The 20,221-nt window shown below is 34.5% G+C and overlaps 3 protein-coding genes across 3 annotated transcripts; all 3 read right to left on the reverse strand.

Moving 5' to 3' along the window:
* Positions 1 to 2,524: 2,524 nt before the first annotated feature.
* On the reverse strand, positions 2,525 to 3,934 carry LOC139902301 (uncharacterized). The gene is made up of 2 exons (XM_071884941.1): positions 3,238 to 3,934; positions 2,525 to 3,105 (listed from the first exon to the last, which is right to left on the reverse strand). Exons 1-2 carry the CDS (start codon positions 3,932 to 3,934, stop codon positions 2,525 to 2,527), a joined length of 1,278 nt encoding a protein of 425 aa, XP_071741042.1.
* A 1,651-nt stretch (positions 3,935 to 5,585) lies between these two features.
* On the reverse strand, positions 5,586 to 6,326 carry LOC139902302 (osmotin-like protein). The gene has a single exon (XM_071884942.1). The coding sequence runs from the start codon at positions 6,315 to 6,317 to the stop codon at positions 5,586 to 5,588; it is 732 nt and encodes a 243-aa protein (XP_071741043.1). The 5' UTR covers positions 6,318 to 6,326.
* Positions 6,327 to 7,585: 1,259 nt separating this feature from the next.
* LOC139898957 (uncharacterized) lies at positions 7,586 to 19,996 on the reverse strand. The gene is made up of 3 exons (XM_071881762.1): positions 19,865 to 19,996; positions 8,437 to 8,599; positions 7,586 to 7,838 (listed from the first exon to the last, which is right to left on the reverse strand). The coding sequence occupies exons 1-3, from the start codon at positions 19,987 to 19,989 to the stop codon at positions 7,713 to 7,715; spliced, it is 414 nt and encodes a 137-aa protein (XP_071737863.1). The 5' UTR covers positions 19,990 to 19,996; the 3' UTR covers positions 7,586 to 7,712.
* Between the last annotated feature and the right edge of the window lie 225 nt (positions 19,997 to 20,221).

Consider the following 20,221-nt stretch of genomic DNA (forward strand, 5'->3'; position numbering starts at 1 on the left):
ATATCAATGCTTAACACAGAGAGTTCCGAATAAAAAAATTAATTGCAGGAGCATCAAGTATCATACAATCGTTTATCGTTGAATTGTTAAGGTACGTAATCTTCTAACCTATGTTAGCCTTATATCATTCTTCATTGCTTATGGTTTCATTCTCTGTATGTGTCACATTGAACATAGGGTAATTATTTAACATTATCTGCTTATTTTAATTGATGCTTATGATAAATATATACTAAAATGATTACTATTTTGCAGAACATGGTAAGACAAAAAAGATCAATAAAGATCAATGGTGTCGAACAAACACTCAGTGAAGCGGAAAGGGTATTGCAACTCAACATACTTTTTTTGGTTTATTATACTTTGATTGTATCTACTTTTTCATTTATATTGAGACTATGTATTTCATGTTTACTTCATGCAAGTTAACAATGAAAAAAGCTAAAAACACCGAGTCGGCCAAAAAAAACTAGGGAGAGAAAAAAGGTTAGCAATTCTACACTTTAGATTAATTATCTTTAAGTATTATATTTTATTCATATATACATACTAAACTACCATTGTATGTTATATTTGTAGGCGTATGTTATCGAATTGGAAGGGAAGATAAAACACCTACAACAAAACATCGAGTTATTAATAATTTCTGAAAATAAGGTATGTTATCAAACTTGAATAATATAAGTTTAACATTTTTAGGAGTTTACAAATATACTGTACAGTTTCATATACACATTAAATGAATTGCAGGCAAACAGTACCCAACACTCTATATCAGGTACTTTTTAAACACATTTTTATATCTTATTGTTAAAAGAATACCATATGTTTCATCTAAAGAATACCATAGTGTCATTTACATGTTTATTATACAGTTTTTTTTATTTAACATTGTAGACATTACAAAGTTTGCTAGCTGTTATAATGATTGGTCATCAAAATTCGACCATCTTATTCTTAGCCTTCACAGACAAGTTTCATCAAACAATACCGATGCACACATTTCACCAATTATTAAACTTATCAACGATTATTACAATGACCTATTAACAAAAAAGAAAGTTGCTGCAAGAACCTGTGTCATGTCTATTGTCAATCTGACATGGATGTCGCCAGCTCAAAGTTGTGTTATGTGGATTGGTGGAATTCGCCCATCTGATATTATTACGGTATGAATTTAATTATCATTTTTTTTTAACTAAGATTATGTTAATGACACTTCCCTTTGTATTTTGATTTTTATTAACATTTTATATTAAACATGTTTGAATATTTGGTACATTTTTGTTTTCGGCAAATCGCAGCTACTTTTGAATCACCTGGATTTATTAGAACATCAAGCTGAAAGAATGCAATTACTTAAACAAACAACCATCCAACACGAGTCCAACATTACAAATAGAGTGGATAACTTGAAAAGAAGTATATCAGAAACTTTTGTTAACAAAGGCGATACCATTGCTATGTCGAATTATAAAGATAGCATGTTTGAACAAATTGGCAAGCTATCGACTATGCAAACTACTTAGATGAGGTAATTAAATATATATTTTCTTTCTTTACTCTAATATTATATCCCGTACAAATACATGTTAACTTATAAATGTTCTATTCTTATTCATTAATGTGTGAATCAATTTATGTTTATATGACAGACAGATCAATTACGTGTGCTTACATTCAAACAGCTTCAGAGTATACTATTGATAAAGCAAACGGCTTTCGCTATCTTCACAATTCATCAACACATGAAGAGAATAGAATCATGGACTAAGCTCTGGGATAACAGACCTAAATTCTAATATTAAGCTTCAGTTATTTTTAATATTTTATGTTTCAAATGTTTTTTATATTTTTTTCAACATGACGGAATCATTATTATATTATTTCATTATTTTTGTAATTAACCGTATTAGTCCACTATCAAATCCTATTATTTGAATTTATTTATTGCCTTTTCATTCACAAAAAAGCCCCGCGAAGTCGCGGGCCTTAAGCTGGTTTTAATTAATTTTAAACCAATGATTTCAACATTTTTTCAAATAGCATGATTTTTAAAGTTAATTACTTAAAATTTATTTTCCAAAAAAAAACTATATATTTTAAAAAAATATCTATAATAATCTTATAATTTAAAGCTTTTCATCAACTCTGTATTTTTAAGAGTCCATAAGCTATTATATTAGATTCATACATAATTTTTCTTTCATAATAAGAGTGCTCCCAATGGAGATATGTCTCCAGCTTAGTCCTCAGCGCCACATCAGCACTTTTTTTCCATTTCCTTCTCAGGACTAAACCCAGGATTAAACACTCCCAACCATGACACTCCTTCCTTCCTTTTTTTTTTTTAATTTTTAATTTTTTTATTTTTTCCAAAATAATATTAATTTAGTTATATATATTATAAATAATAAATATTTAATAACATAAAACTAAAATTTCATTGATAAATAAAAAAAACATTACAAATAATTAAAATTAAAACATAGAATTAAAATAAAATTACATAAACACTTAATAATTATTCTTCTTCGTCTTCGTCTTCGTCATCGTTAACGTGTGAAGGTCCCGCATCATCTTGATTGTTTGGATATCTTGTTGGATCTGGTCGAATTCGATAATTAGGTGGAAGATTATAAACGTGTTCTACTAGCATATCTCGTAGTAGTCGATGAATGCCCACATCTCTTAATTCAGCGTCCGCCCGGATATACGCGTCCACCCTTTCTTGGAATGTTCCTCGTGCACGTCGAATCGGACGATAATTCTCTTCAAGTCCACAAAATGCACGGCCGTTGTCCTCGGTTATCATATTGTTTAATATCACACATGTTAACATAATCCTTCTAATTTTTCGGATATAATATGGTCTTGCCGGATGCTGAACAATCGTCCATCGACCTTGTAGTATTCCAAATGCTCGTTCAATATCTTTTCTTGCAGATTCTTGATACCTTTTGAACTTTGATTGTTTTGGATCAATCGGATTTCTGAACGACTTAACTAGTGTGGACCATTCCGGGTAAATTCCATCCGCTAAATAATAACCCTTATCAAACGTACACCCATTCACCGTAAACGTGCACGGTGGAGCCTCGCCGGCTAATAAGTCGTTAAACAAATCAGATTGATTAAGTACATTGATATCATTATTTGATCCCGCAGTACCAAAAAAAGCGTGCCAAAATCATCCATCATAAGACACTACCGCTTCAAGCATAATTGACGGATAACCATGGTCACCTCGTGTATAATGACCCTTCCAACGTGCCGGACAATTTCTCCATCTCCAATGTATACAATCGATGCTTCCTAACATCCCCGGAAATCCATGTATTTGAGCATGTTTAGTGGTCAAACGTTGCACATCTTGTGCAGTTGGTTTTCTCAAATATTCTGTTGCGTACAAGTGAAAAATACATTTGCAAAATTTATTTAAACAATCATATGCGGTTTGTTCACCCATATGCAAATACTCGTCAAAAAGATCGGTCGTCGCAGCATACGCTAGTTGACGTATGGCTGATGTTACTTTTTGAACAATATTAAAACCAAGTAGCCCACAAGCATCACGTCTTTGATGAAAATAAGTAAAATACTCAGGAATCGGAGTTTGGGAAAAATTCATTATACCTTGACATATACGAAGAAACAAAGGTTTGCGCATTCGATAACGTCTACGAAAATAATCGTCGGGAAACGTACAATTGTCGGAAAAATAATCATTCCATAAAGCTTTTACACGGCCTTCACGATCTCTATATAAATATCTTCTCGGTGCCCTTGGAATGGGTTCAACTTCTTCATCGTCGTTTAACTTATCTAAATGATCAAGTCTTGTGATATCTTCAAGAGCTCGATTATTTGTGGTATTCAAGATCGTTAATATCAAATTTATATCCGGATCGGAATTTGGGTTATTTGGATTCATATTAATATATAAAGTGATTGATAATTTGAGATAGATTTGATGTTTAGTATGAAATGTATTTGAATGAGATGTGTGTGTATGAAATTGTATGAAATATGTGTGTAAATATAGAGTTTAAAAAAGAATATATATATATATATATATATATATATATATATATATATATATATATATATATATATATATATATATATATATATATCCAACGGACAAAAATTTGACCGTTGGAGTCTATTTCCCTTCAAATCTTCCGTCCACAAAAATGACGAAAAAGCACGAAGTGGAACACGATGGGGTGGGCGGTGTCCTGGGCGGTTTACTGCCAACGGCGTCCTTCAGGGCGGTGGCCTGGGCGGGTTGGTGGACAGCAACGTTGGGAGCCGTCTAATTTCTTCTTAAATTTATCTTTGAAAATATGTATCAGACTAGCACCTACCAGTTTTAATCACAATGGAGCACAAGCAAAGGCTCTGATACAACATTGTTTAAACTTTTAGTTAAATACTCCTTATTATATAATTACGTAGTACTATTTTAAATAATCTTTTGAATTGATATACGACAACAATTACAGTACAGTTAACTAAGATATTCTTACTAAACTAATTTTAATATTAATCATCACTTACACATTAATATAAATAATATCATCATTAATATATATTAAATTAATTAAATACAATATTAAAATAGAAAGATAGGACGACAAACTAATGCTTGTGATTGATGGTAGATTATTTGGAGTTCTCCCGAACACTGATAGTGTTCATCAGTAATAGTTTAGTCTTGCCTGTATGTTGGGTTCTTGTCTTTATAGCTTTGATGGTTATTTAGTTAGTCTTGTTAGGCCACTCTCAACGGTACGCTTTCGAGATGTGCTCTCACCTTGCTCTTGAGGGCACTGTTGGCATTCTCATGCTCTCACTGCCCTCATCCGCCCTCCAACTTTTCTTTTTCACGCATAATCTACCGAGAGAGACTGTGTTTGTTTGATTTGTATTTTTTGCTTTAACTCTTGTACCTTAATTTTTACCGTTGGCATTCCCATGCCCTCACTGCCCTCATCCGCCCTCCAACTTTTCTTTTTCACGCATAATCTACCGAGAGAGACTGTGTTTGTTTGATTTGTATTTTTTGCTTTAACTCTTGTACCTTAATTTTTTTAATTAATTTTTTGAGGTATCTAATAAGAATGATGTATATCATGGTTAGTAGTGGAGTGTTATGAGAATGTCATGAGAGGAAGTTGCGAGTAAATGGAGAAAGAAACATGATATGGCGCTAATATGACAGAGAATAACAATATCATGGTTGTGGTTGATCTTAGTTTAGTTTGATCCGGTTTTTATCCTGCTTGTTTGATATCTCGTATATTTATTAGGATTAGATTGGATCCATGTTGTACATTATTAAATCTTAGATCCATTTATTTATATTATTAATTTTTGAAAATGTAAATGACGACAAACTAATTAGATTCCATTAATATCACAATTCCAAATACATTACACAAACCCCAACAACTAGTAGTAAATAAAATAAAATCACTTAAACATACTGTATAAAATTAACCCTAGATAATAATCAAACTACTACGTACTTTATTATTTCAAATCCTTATCATAATAACCATAATTATCACTAATTAAACCTACGGATGACAGAAAATAACTTTAACTTCCTTCGGTGACGAACACTCGTGCATTAGAGACGGATTATCATGAGCAAAAGCAAACGTCGCTGGACACGCACTCTTAAAAAAATCTGACCATTTCGAACCCTTACAAGTATTCACATTATTAAAATGTCCCCTACAACAAAACTCATCAGTATTAAACGCGTCACACCCACTCTTACACGCGACCACGCGCCCATCCTCTGCGTGTTTCTGTAGGGACCACGGACACGTGGCAAGAAGATCCGCCTTACATCCAACAACCGGGCATGTGCCTTTTCCCTCGTGTGGCGTGACCGTCATGGGAACATTAAACCCGTCGACAAGACTAACGCCGTACGAGGTTTGGTCGGTTGGGGTGTGGTGGAGACTCAACTGAGCTAAAGTTGTGGGGGTGGCCCCACCGAGACCGTTGCATTCTAACTTGCCACCGCAGTCGCCTGTAATGCAGGAGAACTTGTTGTTGGTGTGGGTGCAACCGGTGCGGGCCCAAATGCGGCCCGACCAATGTTTGGTTGGGGCTGGGAAGGAGCGGTGGGTGTTGGTGTTGAGAAAGAACCCGCCTCGTTCGAGGGCGGGGTGGCCCGTATTGGGTTGGATTGCTGGCCAGATAGGATACGGGCAGTGGTTTACAACGGTTAGGATCATGGAGGCATGGGAAAAAGGGAGGAGGATGAGTAGGATTGAGAGTGAGTAAGATGAAGACATGGTGATGGTTGTTTGTGTTGTGGTGGGATGTAGATGCATACAAATAGGTTGTATATATAGGCGTCTTGATGTGTTTGGTGACTTTGGTTTCTTGTGCATATCATAATATTATATCTTATGGGCCTTGTCGAAATGTTTTCTTTTGATCATTTTAAACAAAATAAAAATAGTATGAAAAATGATTGATTTGTAAAGCAAACACTTGTAACCCCAATGTTGTTAAATGAGGAAGCAAGAATGACTGCCGGTCTTGTTTGTTAATCTTCATTAGTAAACGTTTTTTGATGTCTTACATTAAAATTGTAGTAACTAGCTATAACGCAAAGTTGTGTATTGTATTGTAATTGTTATTAAGTTATGCGTTTGATAAATCTGAATGATTGAGCACTGAATGCAAGGACGGAGGATAGAAGGGACTAGAGGGGGTTGAGGCCACCCCAAAAATTTGACCAAGAGATATGGATTACTTCGTATATATTACAAAATGAGCAATAGCGCTACATATTACTACTAAATTATTTAGCCCCCACTAATTATAATTATATTATGTTGCATGACTTGTTTCTTTGACATTAAATATTTTCAGTAAGAGATCTTTTCTAAAACTTCTTAGTGTTCGAAAGAACTTGAAACCCATTTCACATAAATCTAATAATTCCAGAACTCTTATGATTTTTTAAACTATATTAGTGCATGTTTGATACATTTTGTGTACTAAAATTTTTGCTCACATTAAGGTGAGGTTCTTTAAATACATTTGAAAAACACAACTTTACAATCAGGTAAAAAACATTTTACAAATTAACTTTGCAAAAAAAATTCAGTAAAAAATTGGTTATGCAGCTCTCGGAGATGGTTTATTATCAATTGTGAAGTGATAATGCTCACTTAAATACAATCTAAAATGATTTTGGCCCCTCCAAGTTAATAGTTCAAGCTCCGTCTCTGACTAAATGGTTTATAATCTGAATGATTCAGAGGTTTTGAATAACAATAAGTTGTTATTATTATCGTTTAATGTAAACGAAAACTTCAATATACTTATTTGATAAGTGTTCTGGATGTAATCTAAAAATAACACTACATAAAATTTATAGAGATTGTTTCAAATCTGAATAATTCATCACCGAATAATGAACCATTCAATACCATATGTCATTCAGAGGTCAAAAACAAACACACTAAATGTTGAATGTTTCAACATTTAGTGCTGAACCATTCCATTAAGAAGTAAACAAACGCATCCTTTGTGTGACTTAATGGAATAAAAAGTTAACAACCTTAGTAACACACAAACAAGGTCCACGACCTACTTCTAAACATAATACCAATTTTCACGATACCACAAACATTTGATTCCCACCTCAAGAGGGTATATATTGATTAGTATTTACTTTACTGCTTAACGTAGCTTACCATCCTCACCACAATTCCGTCGATATCACGAACATAACCTACTTTTTGGCCCCACTCCTTTTCCTCAGGTTCGCGCACTCTTTCTGCCCCGTTCTCCACCGCGTTCTGTTTATGAAGTACAATGTACAAATGATATTAATGTGAATGATGATTATAAGTTTTTGACAACTAAATTGCAACAAATTAATAATAACGTCAAGTAAGTCCTAAAGGTGTGATTCTGTGAATGAAATATAATGTACACATGTCTAATGTATATTTAACTCCCACATACAAGTGCAACAATAAACGGGAGTAATACTAAATAGTGCAACTACTTCTGAATTTGACAGCATGAGGTATGTTAGATTTCCTCAAAATGCATGAAATAGTATTAACAGCAACTCCTGGGTGGCCATTCCATGTGTGCAGGCCTGTATTCACTCCAGGTGGTGCAGGTTCGAATCCATGGGGGGGAGGTTTTCCCACAAATGCTGAGTCACCATTCCACCTTCTGGGTGGGTGGGACCTCAGATAAAATCAACCCCCCTTCGGGGATTCGAGAGTGGGTTTCTTCTTTCGCGGGTGCGTGCGTCTAACCAACTAACCGGCCGTTAAAAAAAAAAAAGTATTAACAGTAACCATCATTTTATGCCCATTATTTTGTTTAATAAAAATAATAGTACCAAATCAAGATAAGACGACAAAGTTATAGAAATAACACCTTGTAAGCATCATCAACATCCTCATAAGCAAAGCAAACCTCGAGTTGATTCCTTCGACTTTTAGATCGCAACTCATGAACCTCGCCCGTTAAATCATCGGTCTCATGTTGATGCAACGGCGTAAATGCTATTGTTGTTTGTCCACTTCCTAGTTCTCCCCATCTAAAACATAACCATCACAATCGAAAATACAAATTTAGATGTTGGTTTAGGGTGTGAATGCGTATACATGTGCAACCATTAATTATATACTCGGGTGGGCTTATCGGCAAGTGGTGGTGGAGGTTTAAATCCGAAACCACTTCCTTGTGGGTGAGAGTCATCCAAAGTATTTACGGGTCTTCGGGTGGTCTTGATTCGGGTGGGGTTAATCATTTATCCTTTAACAATACTTGTTGGTGCAATGTTATTAAAAGCAGGGAACATTATCGAAGAGCTTGATATTCCATTTAGAGACTCTTTATGCCGTACACTTGGTTCGGGTAGTGAAACATTATTTTGGCTCGATAATTGGCTGCCAGGGGGGCCTTTAAAAGACAGATTCTGCAGGTTATTTCACTTAGAGTCCACTCCACATGTCCGGGTATGTGATAGATTGAGCTGGAACGGGTCAATATGTACGGTTCGTGGTGCTGATTCAGACCCCCAACTGGCAGATCCCTTGATGAATTGATGGAGTTGTGCGAGGTAATTAGTGCTATCCAACTCTCTCCTGATTGTTGCGATTCGTGGCGATGGTCTTTGAGTAGTAGAGGCGTGTACGAAACCAATGTCATGACCGAAACTATCAACTCTAAGATCATTGTTGCAGGTTCCAACCGTATTGAAACTTTGAAGAATAATTTAGGCCCAAAGAAGGTTGAAGTTTTCATTTGGAGAGCTAGAAGGAAAAGATTAGCCGTTTTGCCCGAGCTCGATAAAAGGGGTATCGACCTCAACTCCACTAGATGCCCTATTTGTGACGACGATATCGAGTCGGTGGATCATATACTTCTCTTTTGTAAACAAGCTTTCGACATTTGGTCCAAGGTTTTCGAATGGTGGGGTTTAAATGCCTCATTCAATCTTAGTGTGGCCGAGATATTTGGTGAGGGATCTTCGGGATCCATGACAGAATTGGGTGCGAGGATTTGGCAAGCGGTTAGATGGGTGAGCGGGTACCTTATTTGGAAAAACCGTAATCAAAAGGTTTTCAAGAACAAATGTTGGAATACTCCGGGAGCCCTAAACGAGATACAAGTTACAAGCTATGATTGGATCGCGAAAAGGTGCAAATCAAAGACCTTGGATTGGCATAGATGGCTTCATTCTCCAGTCGATCTTGTTATTGCATAATGTATTAATCTAGATAGGTTACTATCTTAGCATCCTATAGATTAGTATGTTTCCGTGTATTGTGCCTTAAGCATTTCGTGATTCTGAGGAGCTACTGCTCGTTTTTGTTGTAGGCCCTCAGCTTTGTAAATTCCTTTGAGTTTTAATTATATTGCCTTTCAAAAAAAAAAAAATACTCCATATTATATATATACATATATAGTACAAGTTTCACAACTAAGGATGACAAAAATACCCTTGCGTGATAAATCTAACATATGACATTTTTAGGAGGGGTGCCAACAGTGGCTGATCCAGAAAATTAAATTAGTGAGGGCAAACATCTTTTTTTTTATATCAAAAATACTACGTAAAAAGTAAAGTGATTCATAACAATTTTGATAGAACCTTATAAATCAACAATAATTTTGTTATGTTAATATAGCAAAAAGTAATAGAATATTCATAGAAAAAGTAATAGAATATTCATAGTTTGTAATTAATTTACACGTATATAAAATTTTCAATATAAAAATTATCCCATTTCTCTTAAAAAGTAGCATTAATTGTGTTAAGTTTAGACATTCAACACAAATTTTAGTAGTAGTAAAAAAAAGCCAATTAATGTTATACGGAGTAAATAAATGCCTTTTGAAGTACATGGTTTCTTTAAACTCAGTTTAATAATTCAAGTATCATCATTACCATTACCATTACCATTACCATTACCGTATATACTAATAGCCACAAAGTTTTTGGTCGTTTAGGGTCTTCTGTGTCTATAGGAAGTGTGTCATTTTTGAGAAGGAAGTAATGGGTCAAATGCCTCAAACTTGAACGGTAACAATTGTTAAATTTCAGGGTTAAATATGTTAAATGATATATCTTTTTTCGCCCCGAGTTAGAGTTAAATTTATTCGTCATAACCGTTCAACTTGAAATAATTTTACGAACAAAATGCAATTAACTATATTCGAAACGTAGTTTTTTTTTTCAAAAAAAAAAATTCTTTTAATATATATATATATATATATATATATATATATATATATATATATATATATATATATATATATATATATATATATATTAAAAGAATTTTTTTTTTTTGAAAAAAAAAACTCCGTTTCGAATATAGGTAATTGCATTTTGTTCGTAAAATTATTTTAAGTTGAACGGTTATGACGAATAAATTTAACTCTAACTCGGGGCGAAAAAAGATATATCATTTAACATATTTAACCCTGAAATTTAACAATTGTTACCCTTCAAGTTTGAGGCATTTGACCCATTACTTCCTTCTCAAAAATGACACACTTCCTATAGACACAGAAGACCCTAAACGACCAAAAACTTTGTGGCTATTAGTATATATGGTGTATATATATATATATATATATATATATATATATATATATATATATATATATATATATATATATATATAACAAACCAAACTAATTATATAAGTACATGGCTAAAACAAGTTCATGAGTTTGTAAAATAAAAAATCGTAGTTCGAGTCCTTCTGCCCCCTTCTTTCCCTCATTTTTTATCCCTCAAATTTTCGCTCAATATTAATTTCATAAAAGACGTTAAAATCTTCAACCGCAATGCGCAGACCATTTATATATATGGTGGTACCAAACAACGTATATCCAAATACAACTGTAACAATGCGGGGTCGAATTTTTTCTATTTAGATACTAAAGTCACATATGTATATAGTTATTAAACAAAAAACACAATAACCCATATAGGTATCGAACCTGCGACCTTCCAATTAAAAGAAGTAAGGTGTTACCATCTAAGCTACCGAGCATCTCCGTTAAACTGTCTTTTACATGATCTATAACCTAGCTTTTCACCATTTTTATCGAGTATGCATTAAAAAAATTTCGGTAAAAAGATTTGGATCGTCGGGGGCTGGTGACCCCGATTGCCCCATAGAAAATCCGCCCGTGGGTGCCGGTGCAACAGCAAATGACGACGACGGCAATAATAGTAATAATAATAATATTTGCATTTCTTACACCTGAAAGGCTATGAGACCTGTGATATCAAAGGCAAAGGCAATGAGTACACTTTTTATGTGATGAGACAAGGTCATTGAGTGAATGTGTGAATGTAAATAATGAGACGTCATTTTTTTTTAAGTATTTAAGTGTTAGATTTGTAGTGGTGATATGGTAAAATGTGACTGGAAGTTGAGGATAAAACAAATAAATTTATAATTTATAAAATAATTAAGTGAAATCTGATTGGTCCAAAAAATAGCAATTCATTTCCGTCAGTTCCACAGTTGACGCCCCTATTCCGTCAAAAGTGACGCTCAACATCAATTTGAGCCACAGTGCCACATAAGTGACAGAAAAAAGTGAAGCCCCATTAGACCACTCCCAATCATGACGCCGTCATGTGCACTTCCTCAGCGCCACATCAGCTTTCTCTCTCCTCCTTTCTCACCACTTCCTCCCATAACACTCTCATAACACACCATTGCCAACCATGACATATTTCCTCAAATTTTATTATTTTTTTTTATTAAAATTCGTTAGTATAAAAATAAAATAAAATAAATAAATCAAATAATGTTAATGAGTAACATAAAAAAATCTGGAATAAAAACTTGAAATATTCAACTACCTTTTATAATGGGGTCCCACATATATTATATAAATATAAATATTAATTATTTAAGTAATATAAATATAAAATAAAATAAAAACACACCACCCACTTCATCTTCTTCTTCCCCTTTTTAACCCATTCCTTCAACCCTCCATTTTTGTTTTAAAAAAAAATCAATTGCAGGTTGCAAGTGTAAAAAATAAATGGAAATACACTGGAAAATTACAAATACACTTGAAAAAGGTCCAAGATTACGCCCTCCTCCTCGTGGTTTTGAAGAAATTTTCCAGGGCGACAAGCTGCAGGGCGATCGAGGAAGTGGCCAGGGCGGCACAATGCCATCGACGCCCTCGAGGGCATGGCCGGATGGCGGGCTGAGTACGTACCGTTGGGAGTGGTCTTATGATAAGATTAGATTAGACTAGACCTTTACTGGTATTACATGCACAATATACCGTCTGCTGCACTTAAGGTTCATGCATGTAGTATCCAATTGGAATGTTTTTATTCTCTTGATCATAGTGGTATATTTTGTAAGATATGGCATGCTCCTTTTAATGAATAACATATGTAATTGTATATTCATCCTTTGTATAAGCTTGGCATGCTCCTTTTAATGAATAACATATTTGAAGTTCAAGTGATTTAATATAATATATAAAGTGCTGATTAATGAATGAAAACCTTCCTTCATATTTAGAAGCTAATAGCTCTAGAAAGATTTCAACACACTCCTTAGTTATATTTACTACCTTACTTAAGGTTGATGCTTGTTGATGTATCAGTGCATGGGTAGACTTTCAAGTTAAGGAATAATATAAGCACTTTTCTTTCTAATTATTCCCTAAAAGGAAGTTATATATCCGGGTAAGTTGCATAGAATGTTCCTTGAGAGATGCCTGCAACATCTCAAATTTTCTAGGGGTATTTAATGTAAGAAAAATATATACGAAACTGAAATAATTATACATATTATCACAAACATAATAATCACATAGACAATATATATAATAAATAATCATAATAAGAACGGAAAAAGATAGAACGATCTAACCGATTTGACGATCTATCCGATTTGAAGGGTTGAACCGGGCTTGTGTTTGACACAATTCCCTTAAACAGATTCAACGTCTGTTCCCAGGGTACACCGGCTCGAAGCAGCGTACTGCCGGACTTGACCACTTGCCTGAAAGGAAACCGGAATGGGGAGACCTCGTTGCGGCTGAGAAGGAAAACTAATAGTGTTTTTGCTCTCTTGTTTTTGGTGTCTTTCTACAAAGCCTAAAGGCTTTATTTATAGTGGAAGCCAAGGCCTTAAGTTTGTTCCCATCACCGATGTGGGACAACTTCCACTTCTTTTCATTCCTCTTAATTTTGCACCAAACTAACAACTTTGAGACTCGATATCTCATTCACCATTGATCCGTTTTGGACACACTTTGGCTCGTTTTAAAGCCCTCGTTAGAGACTACAAAACCCACTAACTAGTCATTAATATATATCACTCTCTCATATATTAAATGGTGTCCAAATATTGGTGAAAACACAATTTTCAACACTACTTTTCCAACAATCCCCCACATGAATGGAGATCGATCTCAGAAACAACAATATTCCGATTAAGTTTCAGCGGTTGAATCTTGCATACGATAAGTAGGTGTTACCCTTTGAACTTCCGCTTGTGAATACGCACTTAGTCTACTGGCTCGGAGTAGACGACGATGTCTTTGAACTCATTCTGCCGTTTGTGTAGGCGACAATACGTATCACACAAGACTCTCCCTGACAATGTCACGTCCTCATAGTTATGTTCGTTATGGTCATGAACATTAGCCTGGTTCTGCGAGAGCTTATCAAGTATTGTGCCCCAACAATACCCTTCGAAGCGACCCCACTTCTCTCTCACATAGGTGATTCACCACTGAATTGCTACTGACTAACCACGCATGGTTATTTCAGTTGAATCATTAAAAGTCATAGGCTTATCCTCTTACTTGTCACTTTTAGGAATGGACTAGGAAGTCTACTCTTAATTAGTAAACTCCCTTTAAAAGTGTAGGGGTTGCTAGTTTAGTAATTAACTCCCCCACAGTGACCGTCGCCAGTTCATACAAGTAGGTTGTCCTATTGAACTCAGATCTTGGGATCTCCAGTCAACTGAGTTAGGTTTTCCTTCATATAAACTTAGCCTTTCATGGGCTTCAGTCCCATTCCCACGCACGACTCATACACTAACTCTCTGCTTAAGCCTTTTTTTTAGCGGATCCGCAACATTATCCTTTGACTTCACATAGTCAATAGTGATAATTCCTTTAGAGATTAGTTGTCGTACTTTATTATGTCTACGTCTCATATATTTATTCATGCCATTACACATTGTAATATGAGCTCTACCAATTACCGATTGGCTATCACAATGTATACATATAGCCGACACCGGCTTAGGCCATCTGGTATATCTTTAACGGATTGACGTAGCCATTCTACCTCTTCACCAGCTTTATCTAAAGCGATGAATTCTGATTCCATCGTGGATCTAGCAATAACCGCTTGTTTAAACGATTTCCACGATATAGTCGCACCTTCAAGTGTGAATAAATACCCACTTGTCGCTCTGGAATCATTCGTATCAGATATATAGTTTGCATCACAGTGTCCCTTGATCACTGCGGGATATCTGTTACTGACTTAACTCTAATGAGATGTACTTTGATTATCTTGTATCTACTTAGCTTGCTTACAGCATATGCTAAGTCGGATCTAGTACAAACTCATTAGATACATTAGAACGCATTATCATGTATCATGTTCTTGCTATAAAAATGCAAGACACCCCCACATTATCAAGCTATTATGTTCATTTTACACAACTAACAAGGGTTACCGCTTATCATTCAAAGCTTCCCCCACATGTCTTGCAACTTGATATCATAATCATATATATCTAATATGATTCTAATCAATGAAACATTCAAATGCCTACACATAAGATTTATATCTTTTGTGATCCATATTTTAGCACATTTGAGCAATTCTTAGTCATTTTCTAGGTTTGACCTAGAGACGTAAAATTTTGAAACTTAACAAAAATTTCGCACTCAAAATTATATTTGAATCTGTATACTGATTAGATAATTCAAAACGTTAAGATAATAGAATAATAAAGATTGACATCTTTATATTTATAATTATCTTCAATATCATCAATGATGTTCACAAATCTGGTTTCAAGATATACCAAATCCTTTTATTACTGAATGAAAGTGATTTTGTCTATAAATATATTCAACACAATGAAATATTAATTGTTAATTGATCTTTGCAGATGCTCGTCATTAACAAATCCAAGTCTAGTACTCCATAGACTTTATGTCAAAAGCATTAGAATAAAAGACGCATCATACATATTCTACATTGCTTTTCTCACAAGAAATGTCATACCATATCTCTTGTATCATGACAAAATCATAATTCAGTTTATTATCACAAATAATTATTTAATGGCATCTCTCCATTGAGATCCTTCCGAAAAAGTTCCTTTATCTAATTGTTCCTTTTGAACTAGCTCATTAGGTGTCTCATTTTGAACACCTTCATTGTCTATCGTAAACGAACTTCTACGTTCATTTGTAATGTATGGAAATACAATTTCAAAGAATGAAACGTTTATCGATTCCATTTTCAGACCCGTGTCTATATCCGAAATATTGGATTCATACAAAAGGAAGCAATAAGCACTACTGTGTTCAACATATCTAATAAATATGCAATCAACAGTCTTGGCTCCAATCTTTTGTGCCTTAGGTAATTGAAAAACTACCTTTACTAGGCACCCCATTTCATGTAAACCACAAGGACCAACCGCGCAATTTTCTCTATATGTTTCAACTTAGACGTGAACAATTCTTTCTACCGTTCTTGCATCGCTCGCTAAAGGTATATCTAAACTCCTCTTTGTGAATTTATTACTTGACAATTATTAGTTGTATAATTGGATCTTGTTGGGATCGTTAATCGTGTGAATGTTTTACTTGAAAGTTTATAATAAAATAAATGATGTTTATTTTAATGATTAATAAAAGATGTTTATATTCATGTTCCGCTGCGTTTCTAAATTTTAAAAGTACACACGATTTTCCATCATGTGTATACACCTTTTACTAAATATATAACCCAACATTTACAACTAAATCACCATCAAAAACTTGAAACTCACAGACATACGCTTTTTAACAAGTCATGGCGCAATCCATATCAAAATCGCCAATTCTAAACAGATTTTGGCAAATAAACATCGAAACCAACATGGGACTTGTTTGACAAGCCACAATATTAACCCTGGTCGAAAGCTGGAAACCAGCAACGGGCATTTTTCACAAGCCACGACATATATTGACACCTTGAAACCGTCAATTGTATACTGACTTAGGAAAACCAACATCAAAACCATAAAGCAACAAACCTGGAACACATAGCAAAACCGGTCCTGTAAACATATTTTGGGAAAACCAACATCGAAGCCCACAGAAGAGGACTCGTACAAGCCATGACATAAATCCATAATGAAACTGTCAATTTAAAATAAATTCTGGCAAACTAACATCGAAACCCACAAGGGACTTTTTGTTGAGAATATAAACCCGTACCATATTATACATTATTCAAGCGGTATTTATAAAGGACACATAAACCCTAATAACTATTCAAACCCTAATGGACCCAAACCCACAATTGGGTTGGGCCATTAACCTATCATCTAACACTCCCTGTTCAAGTGGCGAAATCGCGAAAGCTCGGACGGGAAGAAAACAATAAATATTAAATAAAAGAAATAAAATAAGCTCTATTTTTTCATTTGTCTTGCATCGAATAGACCGATCTTCGTTGATAGAGTTGCAGATTTCTTGACGGCTTCTCCTTTTCCGTAGCGTTTTTTTTTCTTCTTTTTACGCCGTGGCTTGCTGTGCCTAAGGATCAAGTACCGATTTGATATGCTACTTTTGTCAATGATAACGATCTTCATCAACGCTGCAAATAAACTTTTTTTTAATATATTCCTCTTTTTTTTCGGGGTTTGGAACCTAGTCATGCTAGGCGGCTCAGCCCCACGCCGATTATTGAAAATTTAAAATAAAAAACAAGAACTAGACGATGTTAACGAAAACATTAGACCACTCCCAATCATGACGCCGTCATGTGCACTTCCTCAGCGCCACATCAGCTTTCTCTCTCCTCCTTTCTCACCACTTCCTCCCATAACACTCTCATAACACACCATTGCCAACCATGACATATTTCCTCAAATTTTATTATTTTTTTTTATTAAAATTCGTTAGTATAAAAATAAAATAAAATAAATAAATCAAATAATGTTAATGAGTAACATAAAAAAATCTGGAATAAAAACTTGAAATATTCAACTACCTTTTATAATGGGGTCCCACATATATTATATAAATATAAATATTAATTATTTAAGTAATATAAATATAAAATAAAATAAAAACACACCACCCACTTCATCTTCTTCTTCCCCTTTTTAACCCATTCCTTCAACCCTCTATTTTTGTTTTAAAAAAAAATCAATTGCAGGTTGCAAGTGTAAAAAATAAATGGAAATACACTGGAAAATTACAAATACACTTGAAAAAGGTCCACGATTACGCCCTCCTCCTCGTGGTTTTGAAGAAATTTTCCAGGGCGACAAGCTGCAGGGCGATCGAGGAAGTGGCCAGGGCGGCACAATGCCATCGGCGCCCTCGAGGGCATGGCCGGATGGCGGGCTGAGTACGTACCGTTGGGAGTGGTCTTAGATTGCTCCCAATGAAGTAGTTCCTCTCTTCTCAGAACTAGCTGCCACATCAGCACTTCCTTCACAGGACTAAACTCATGACTAAACACTCTCAACAGTAACACTCCTTCCACATGGGACTCACATTTAATTATTTAACTAAATTAAAAATACTTTTATTATTAATAATATTAAAAGAATTATTAATTATCAAATTACATTTAATTAAAAATTTTAAAAATTATTAATTTGATTAGATACAATAAAATAAAAATCTAATTAAAAAATAAATAAAAAATTAAAATGAAAAAGAAAATTAAATTAAAAGTTAAAAGTAAAACTCATCTAGTATGCAAAACAATTTTAGCCACAAAACCTTGTGGAACCCACAATTAAAATATCACTCTTTATTTTCATCTTCAACCCATCGCAACCTCCATAGAGTAAATATCACTCTTTATTTTCATCTTCAACCCATTGCAACCTCTATAGATCTACATCTTCAACCCATTACATAAACCTTCATATATTTTCTTCAAATAAATAAATAAATTCGAAAAAAAAACAAAAAACTCGTCCTCACGTCCTCAAATATGACAAGAATGCACGAAGAGGGAGACGGGGTGCTGGGCGGCTTCCTGGACGGAGCCGTGGGCGCTATGCTGCCAACGGCCCCCACCTGGGCAGCTGGGTGGGCGAGGTGGTAGACACCGAGAGCAGAGACGAAGCTTTCTTAAGGCAGGGGTGGCCTTGGCCACCCCAGAAAGTTTTGAACTAAATAGCAAATTTGATAAATATAAGATATATGTATTGCAAAATTTTTTATTGGCCCTTTAACTAATTTGAATGTATGTCTCTGCATTTTAAAATTGAAATCCCCGTGACATTTTTGTTTCCTTTCATATCAATTACTCCTATTATTACTACGTATTATTGTATTATTTACTACGTACATTTTTCATTTTTATTTATTTTCAAACATGCATCTTCTATTCAAGTAAAGATGACTCTTGTAAATTTTTAGTATTATACACCATTTCATTCGAAAAATATATGGAGTTCGAGTAGTCGTATTTAGTGGTGGTCCGAATAGTTGTATTTAGTGGTGTTTTATACAATTAAAAAGAAAAACTATAAATCCGAAAAATATATGGGGTCCTACAGTTCAATTTAGTGGTATCATATAGAGTTTAAAGGGTATTTTCTACTAAAATATGTCGAACTAGTGGTGTCCCGTCGTCACTTACAATAACATAGACAGACTAAGTTTGTTTTTTTTTTTTTTTTTTTTTTTTTTTTTTTTTTTTTGTAAAAGATTATATATTATGCCTAGGTGAGTTCGGCCCCTCCTATTTAGATATTCAAGCTCCGTCCCTGGCCGAGAGCACCCTTAGAACTGGTCTCACTATCATACTATATGTAACGCCCCAAAGCTAAAGCAATGGCCCAATATTTATTTTAGCTTCAAGTGAAAAACATTATTTAGCCACTTTCAAAGGTTAGGGACTAAAACTTCTTTTCTCAATACGATGTGTGACGATTTGTTACTAAACATTCATCATTTTCACCTCAAATTTAAATAAGCTTGAATACATCCTACCGTCAATTAACTTACTAATAGGCTTACACACATGGGATTAAATTGTGAAAAAAAATAAGCCCAAAATCTACACATTGATTGATTGATTTACCTGTGAGAGTCATCTAATCGACGAACAGAGGCACCAAATGCCTTACTATAAATTTCGACCGACTTCGCAACATCTTTCACGTAAATCACCGTGTATGCAAACGTTGGGTTCAATTTTGACGCCATTCGTAGTTTTAGGTTTTCCGTTCTTGTTTCTTAATTTAACTTGGGATTTATGAAAAACATACTAAGTATAGATCATGAGGTGTTGGAGGGACACGTGACAGACTTTATCCTTGTTGCATTTACACGTGGGAATTTATAACGTGATGTTTCGATGTGGTGTGAATGTTTGATCGTTACTGGGCTGATGATATTCTCATGAAGTGGGCTTACTCACTACATTGGGCCTTATCCA

The sequence above is a fragment of the Rutidosis leptorrhynchoides genome, chromosome 3 (assembly GCF_046630445.1).
Source record: "Rutidosis leptorrhynchoides isolate AG116_Rl617_1_P2 chromosome 3, CSIRO_AGI_Rlap_v1, whole genome shotgun sequence".
NCBI lineage: Eukaryota > Viridiplantae > Streptophyta > Magnoliopsida > Asterales > Asteraceae > Rutidosis > Rutidosis leptorrhynchoides.

Excerpts from the sequence above, each read along its gene's own strand:
- LOC139902301 (XM_071884941.1), bottom strand. The coding sequence starts at position 3,934 with ATGAATCCAAATAACCCAAATTCCGATCCGGATATAAATTTGATATTA. Across the intron at positions 3,106-3,237 it reads TTATACACGAGGTGACCATG|CCGGCGAGGCTCCACCGTGC; the intron begins GTTATCCGTCAA and ends ACGACTTATTAG.
- LOC139902302 (XM_071884942.1), bottom strand. The coding sequence starts at position 6,317 with ATGTCTTCATCTTACTCACTCTCAATCCTACTCATCCTCCTCCCTTTT.
- LOC139898957 (XM_071881762.1), bottom strand. The coding sequence starts at position 19,989 with ATGGCGTCAAAATTGAACCCAACGTTTGCATACACGGTGATTTACGTG. Across the intron at positions 8,600-19,864 it reads CGATTAGATGACTCTCACAG|ATGGGGAGAACTAGGAAGTG; the intron begins GTAAATCAATCA and ends GTTATGTTTTAG. Across the intron at positions 7,839-8,436 it reads ATGTTGATGATGCTTACAAG|AACGCGGTGGAGAACGGGGC; the intron begins GTGTTATTTCTA and ends CTTCATAAACAG.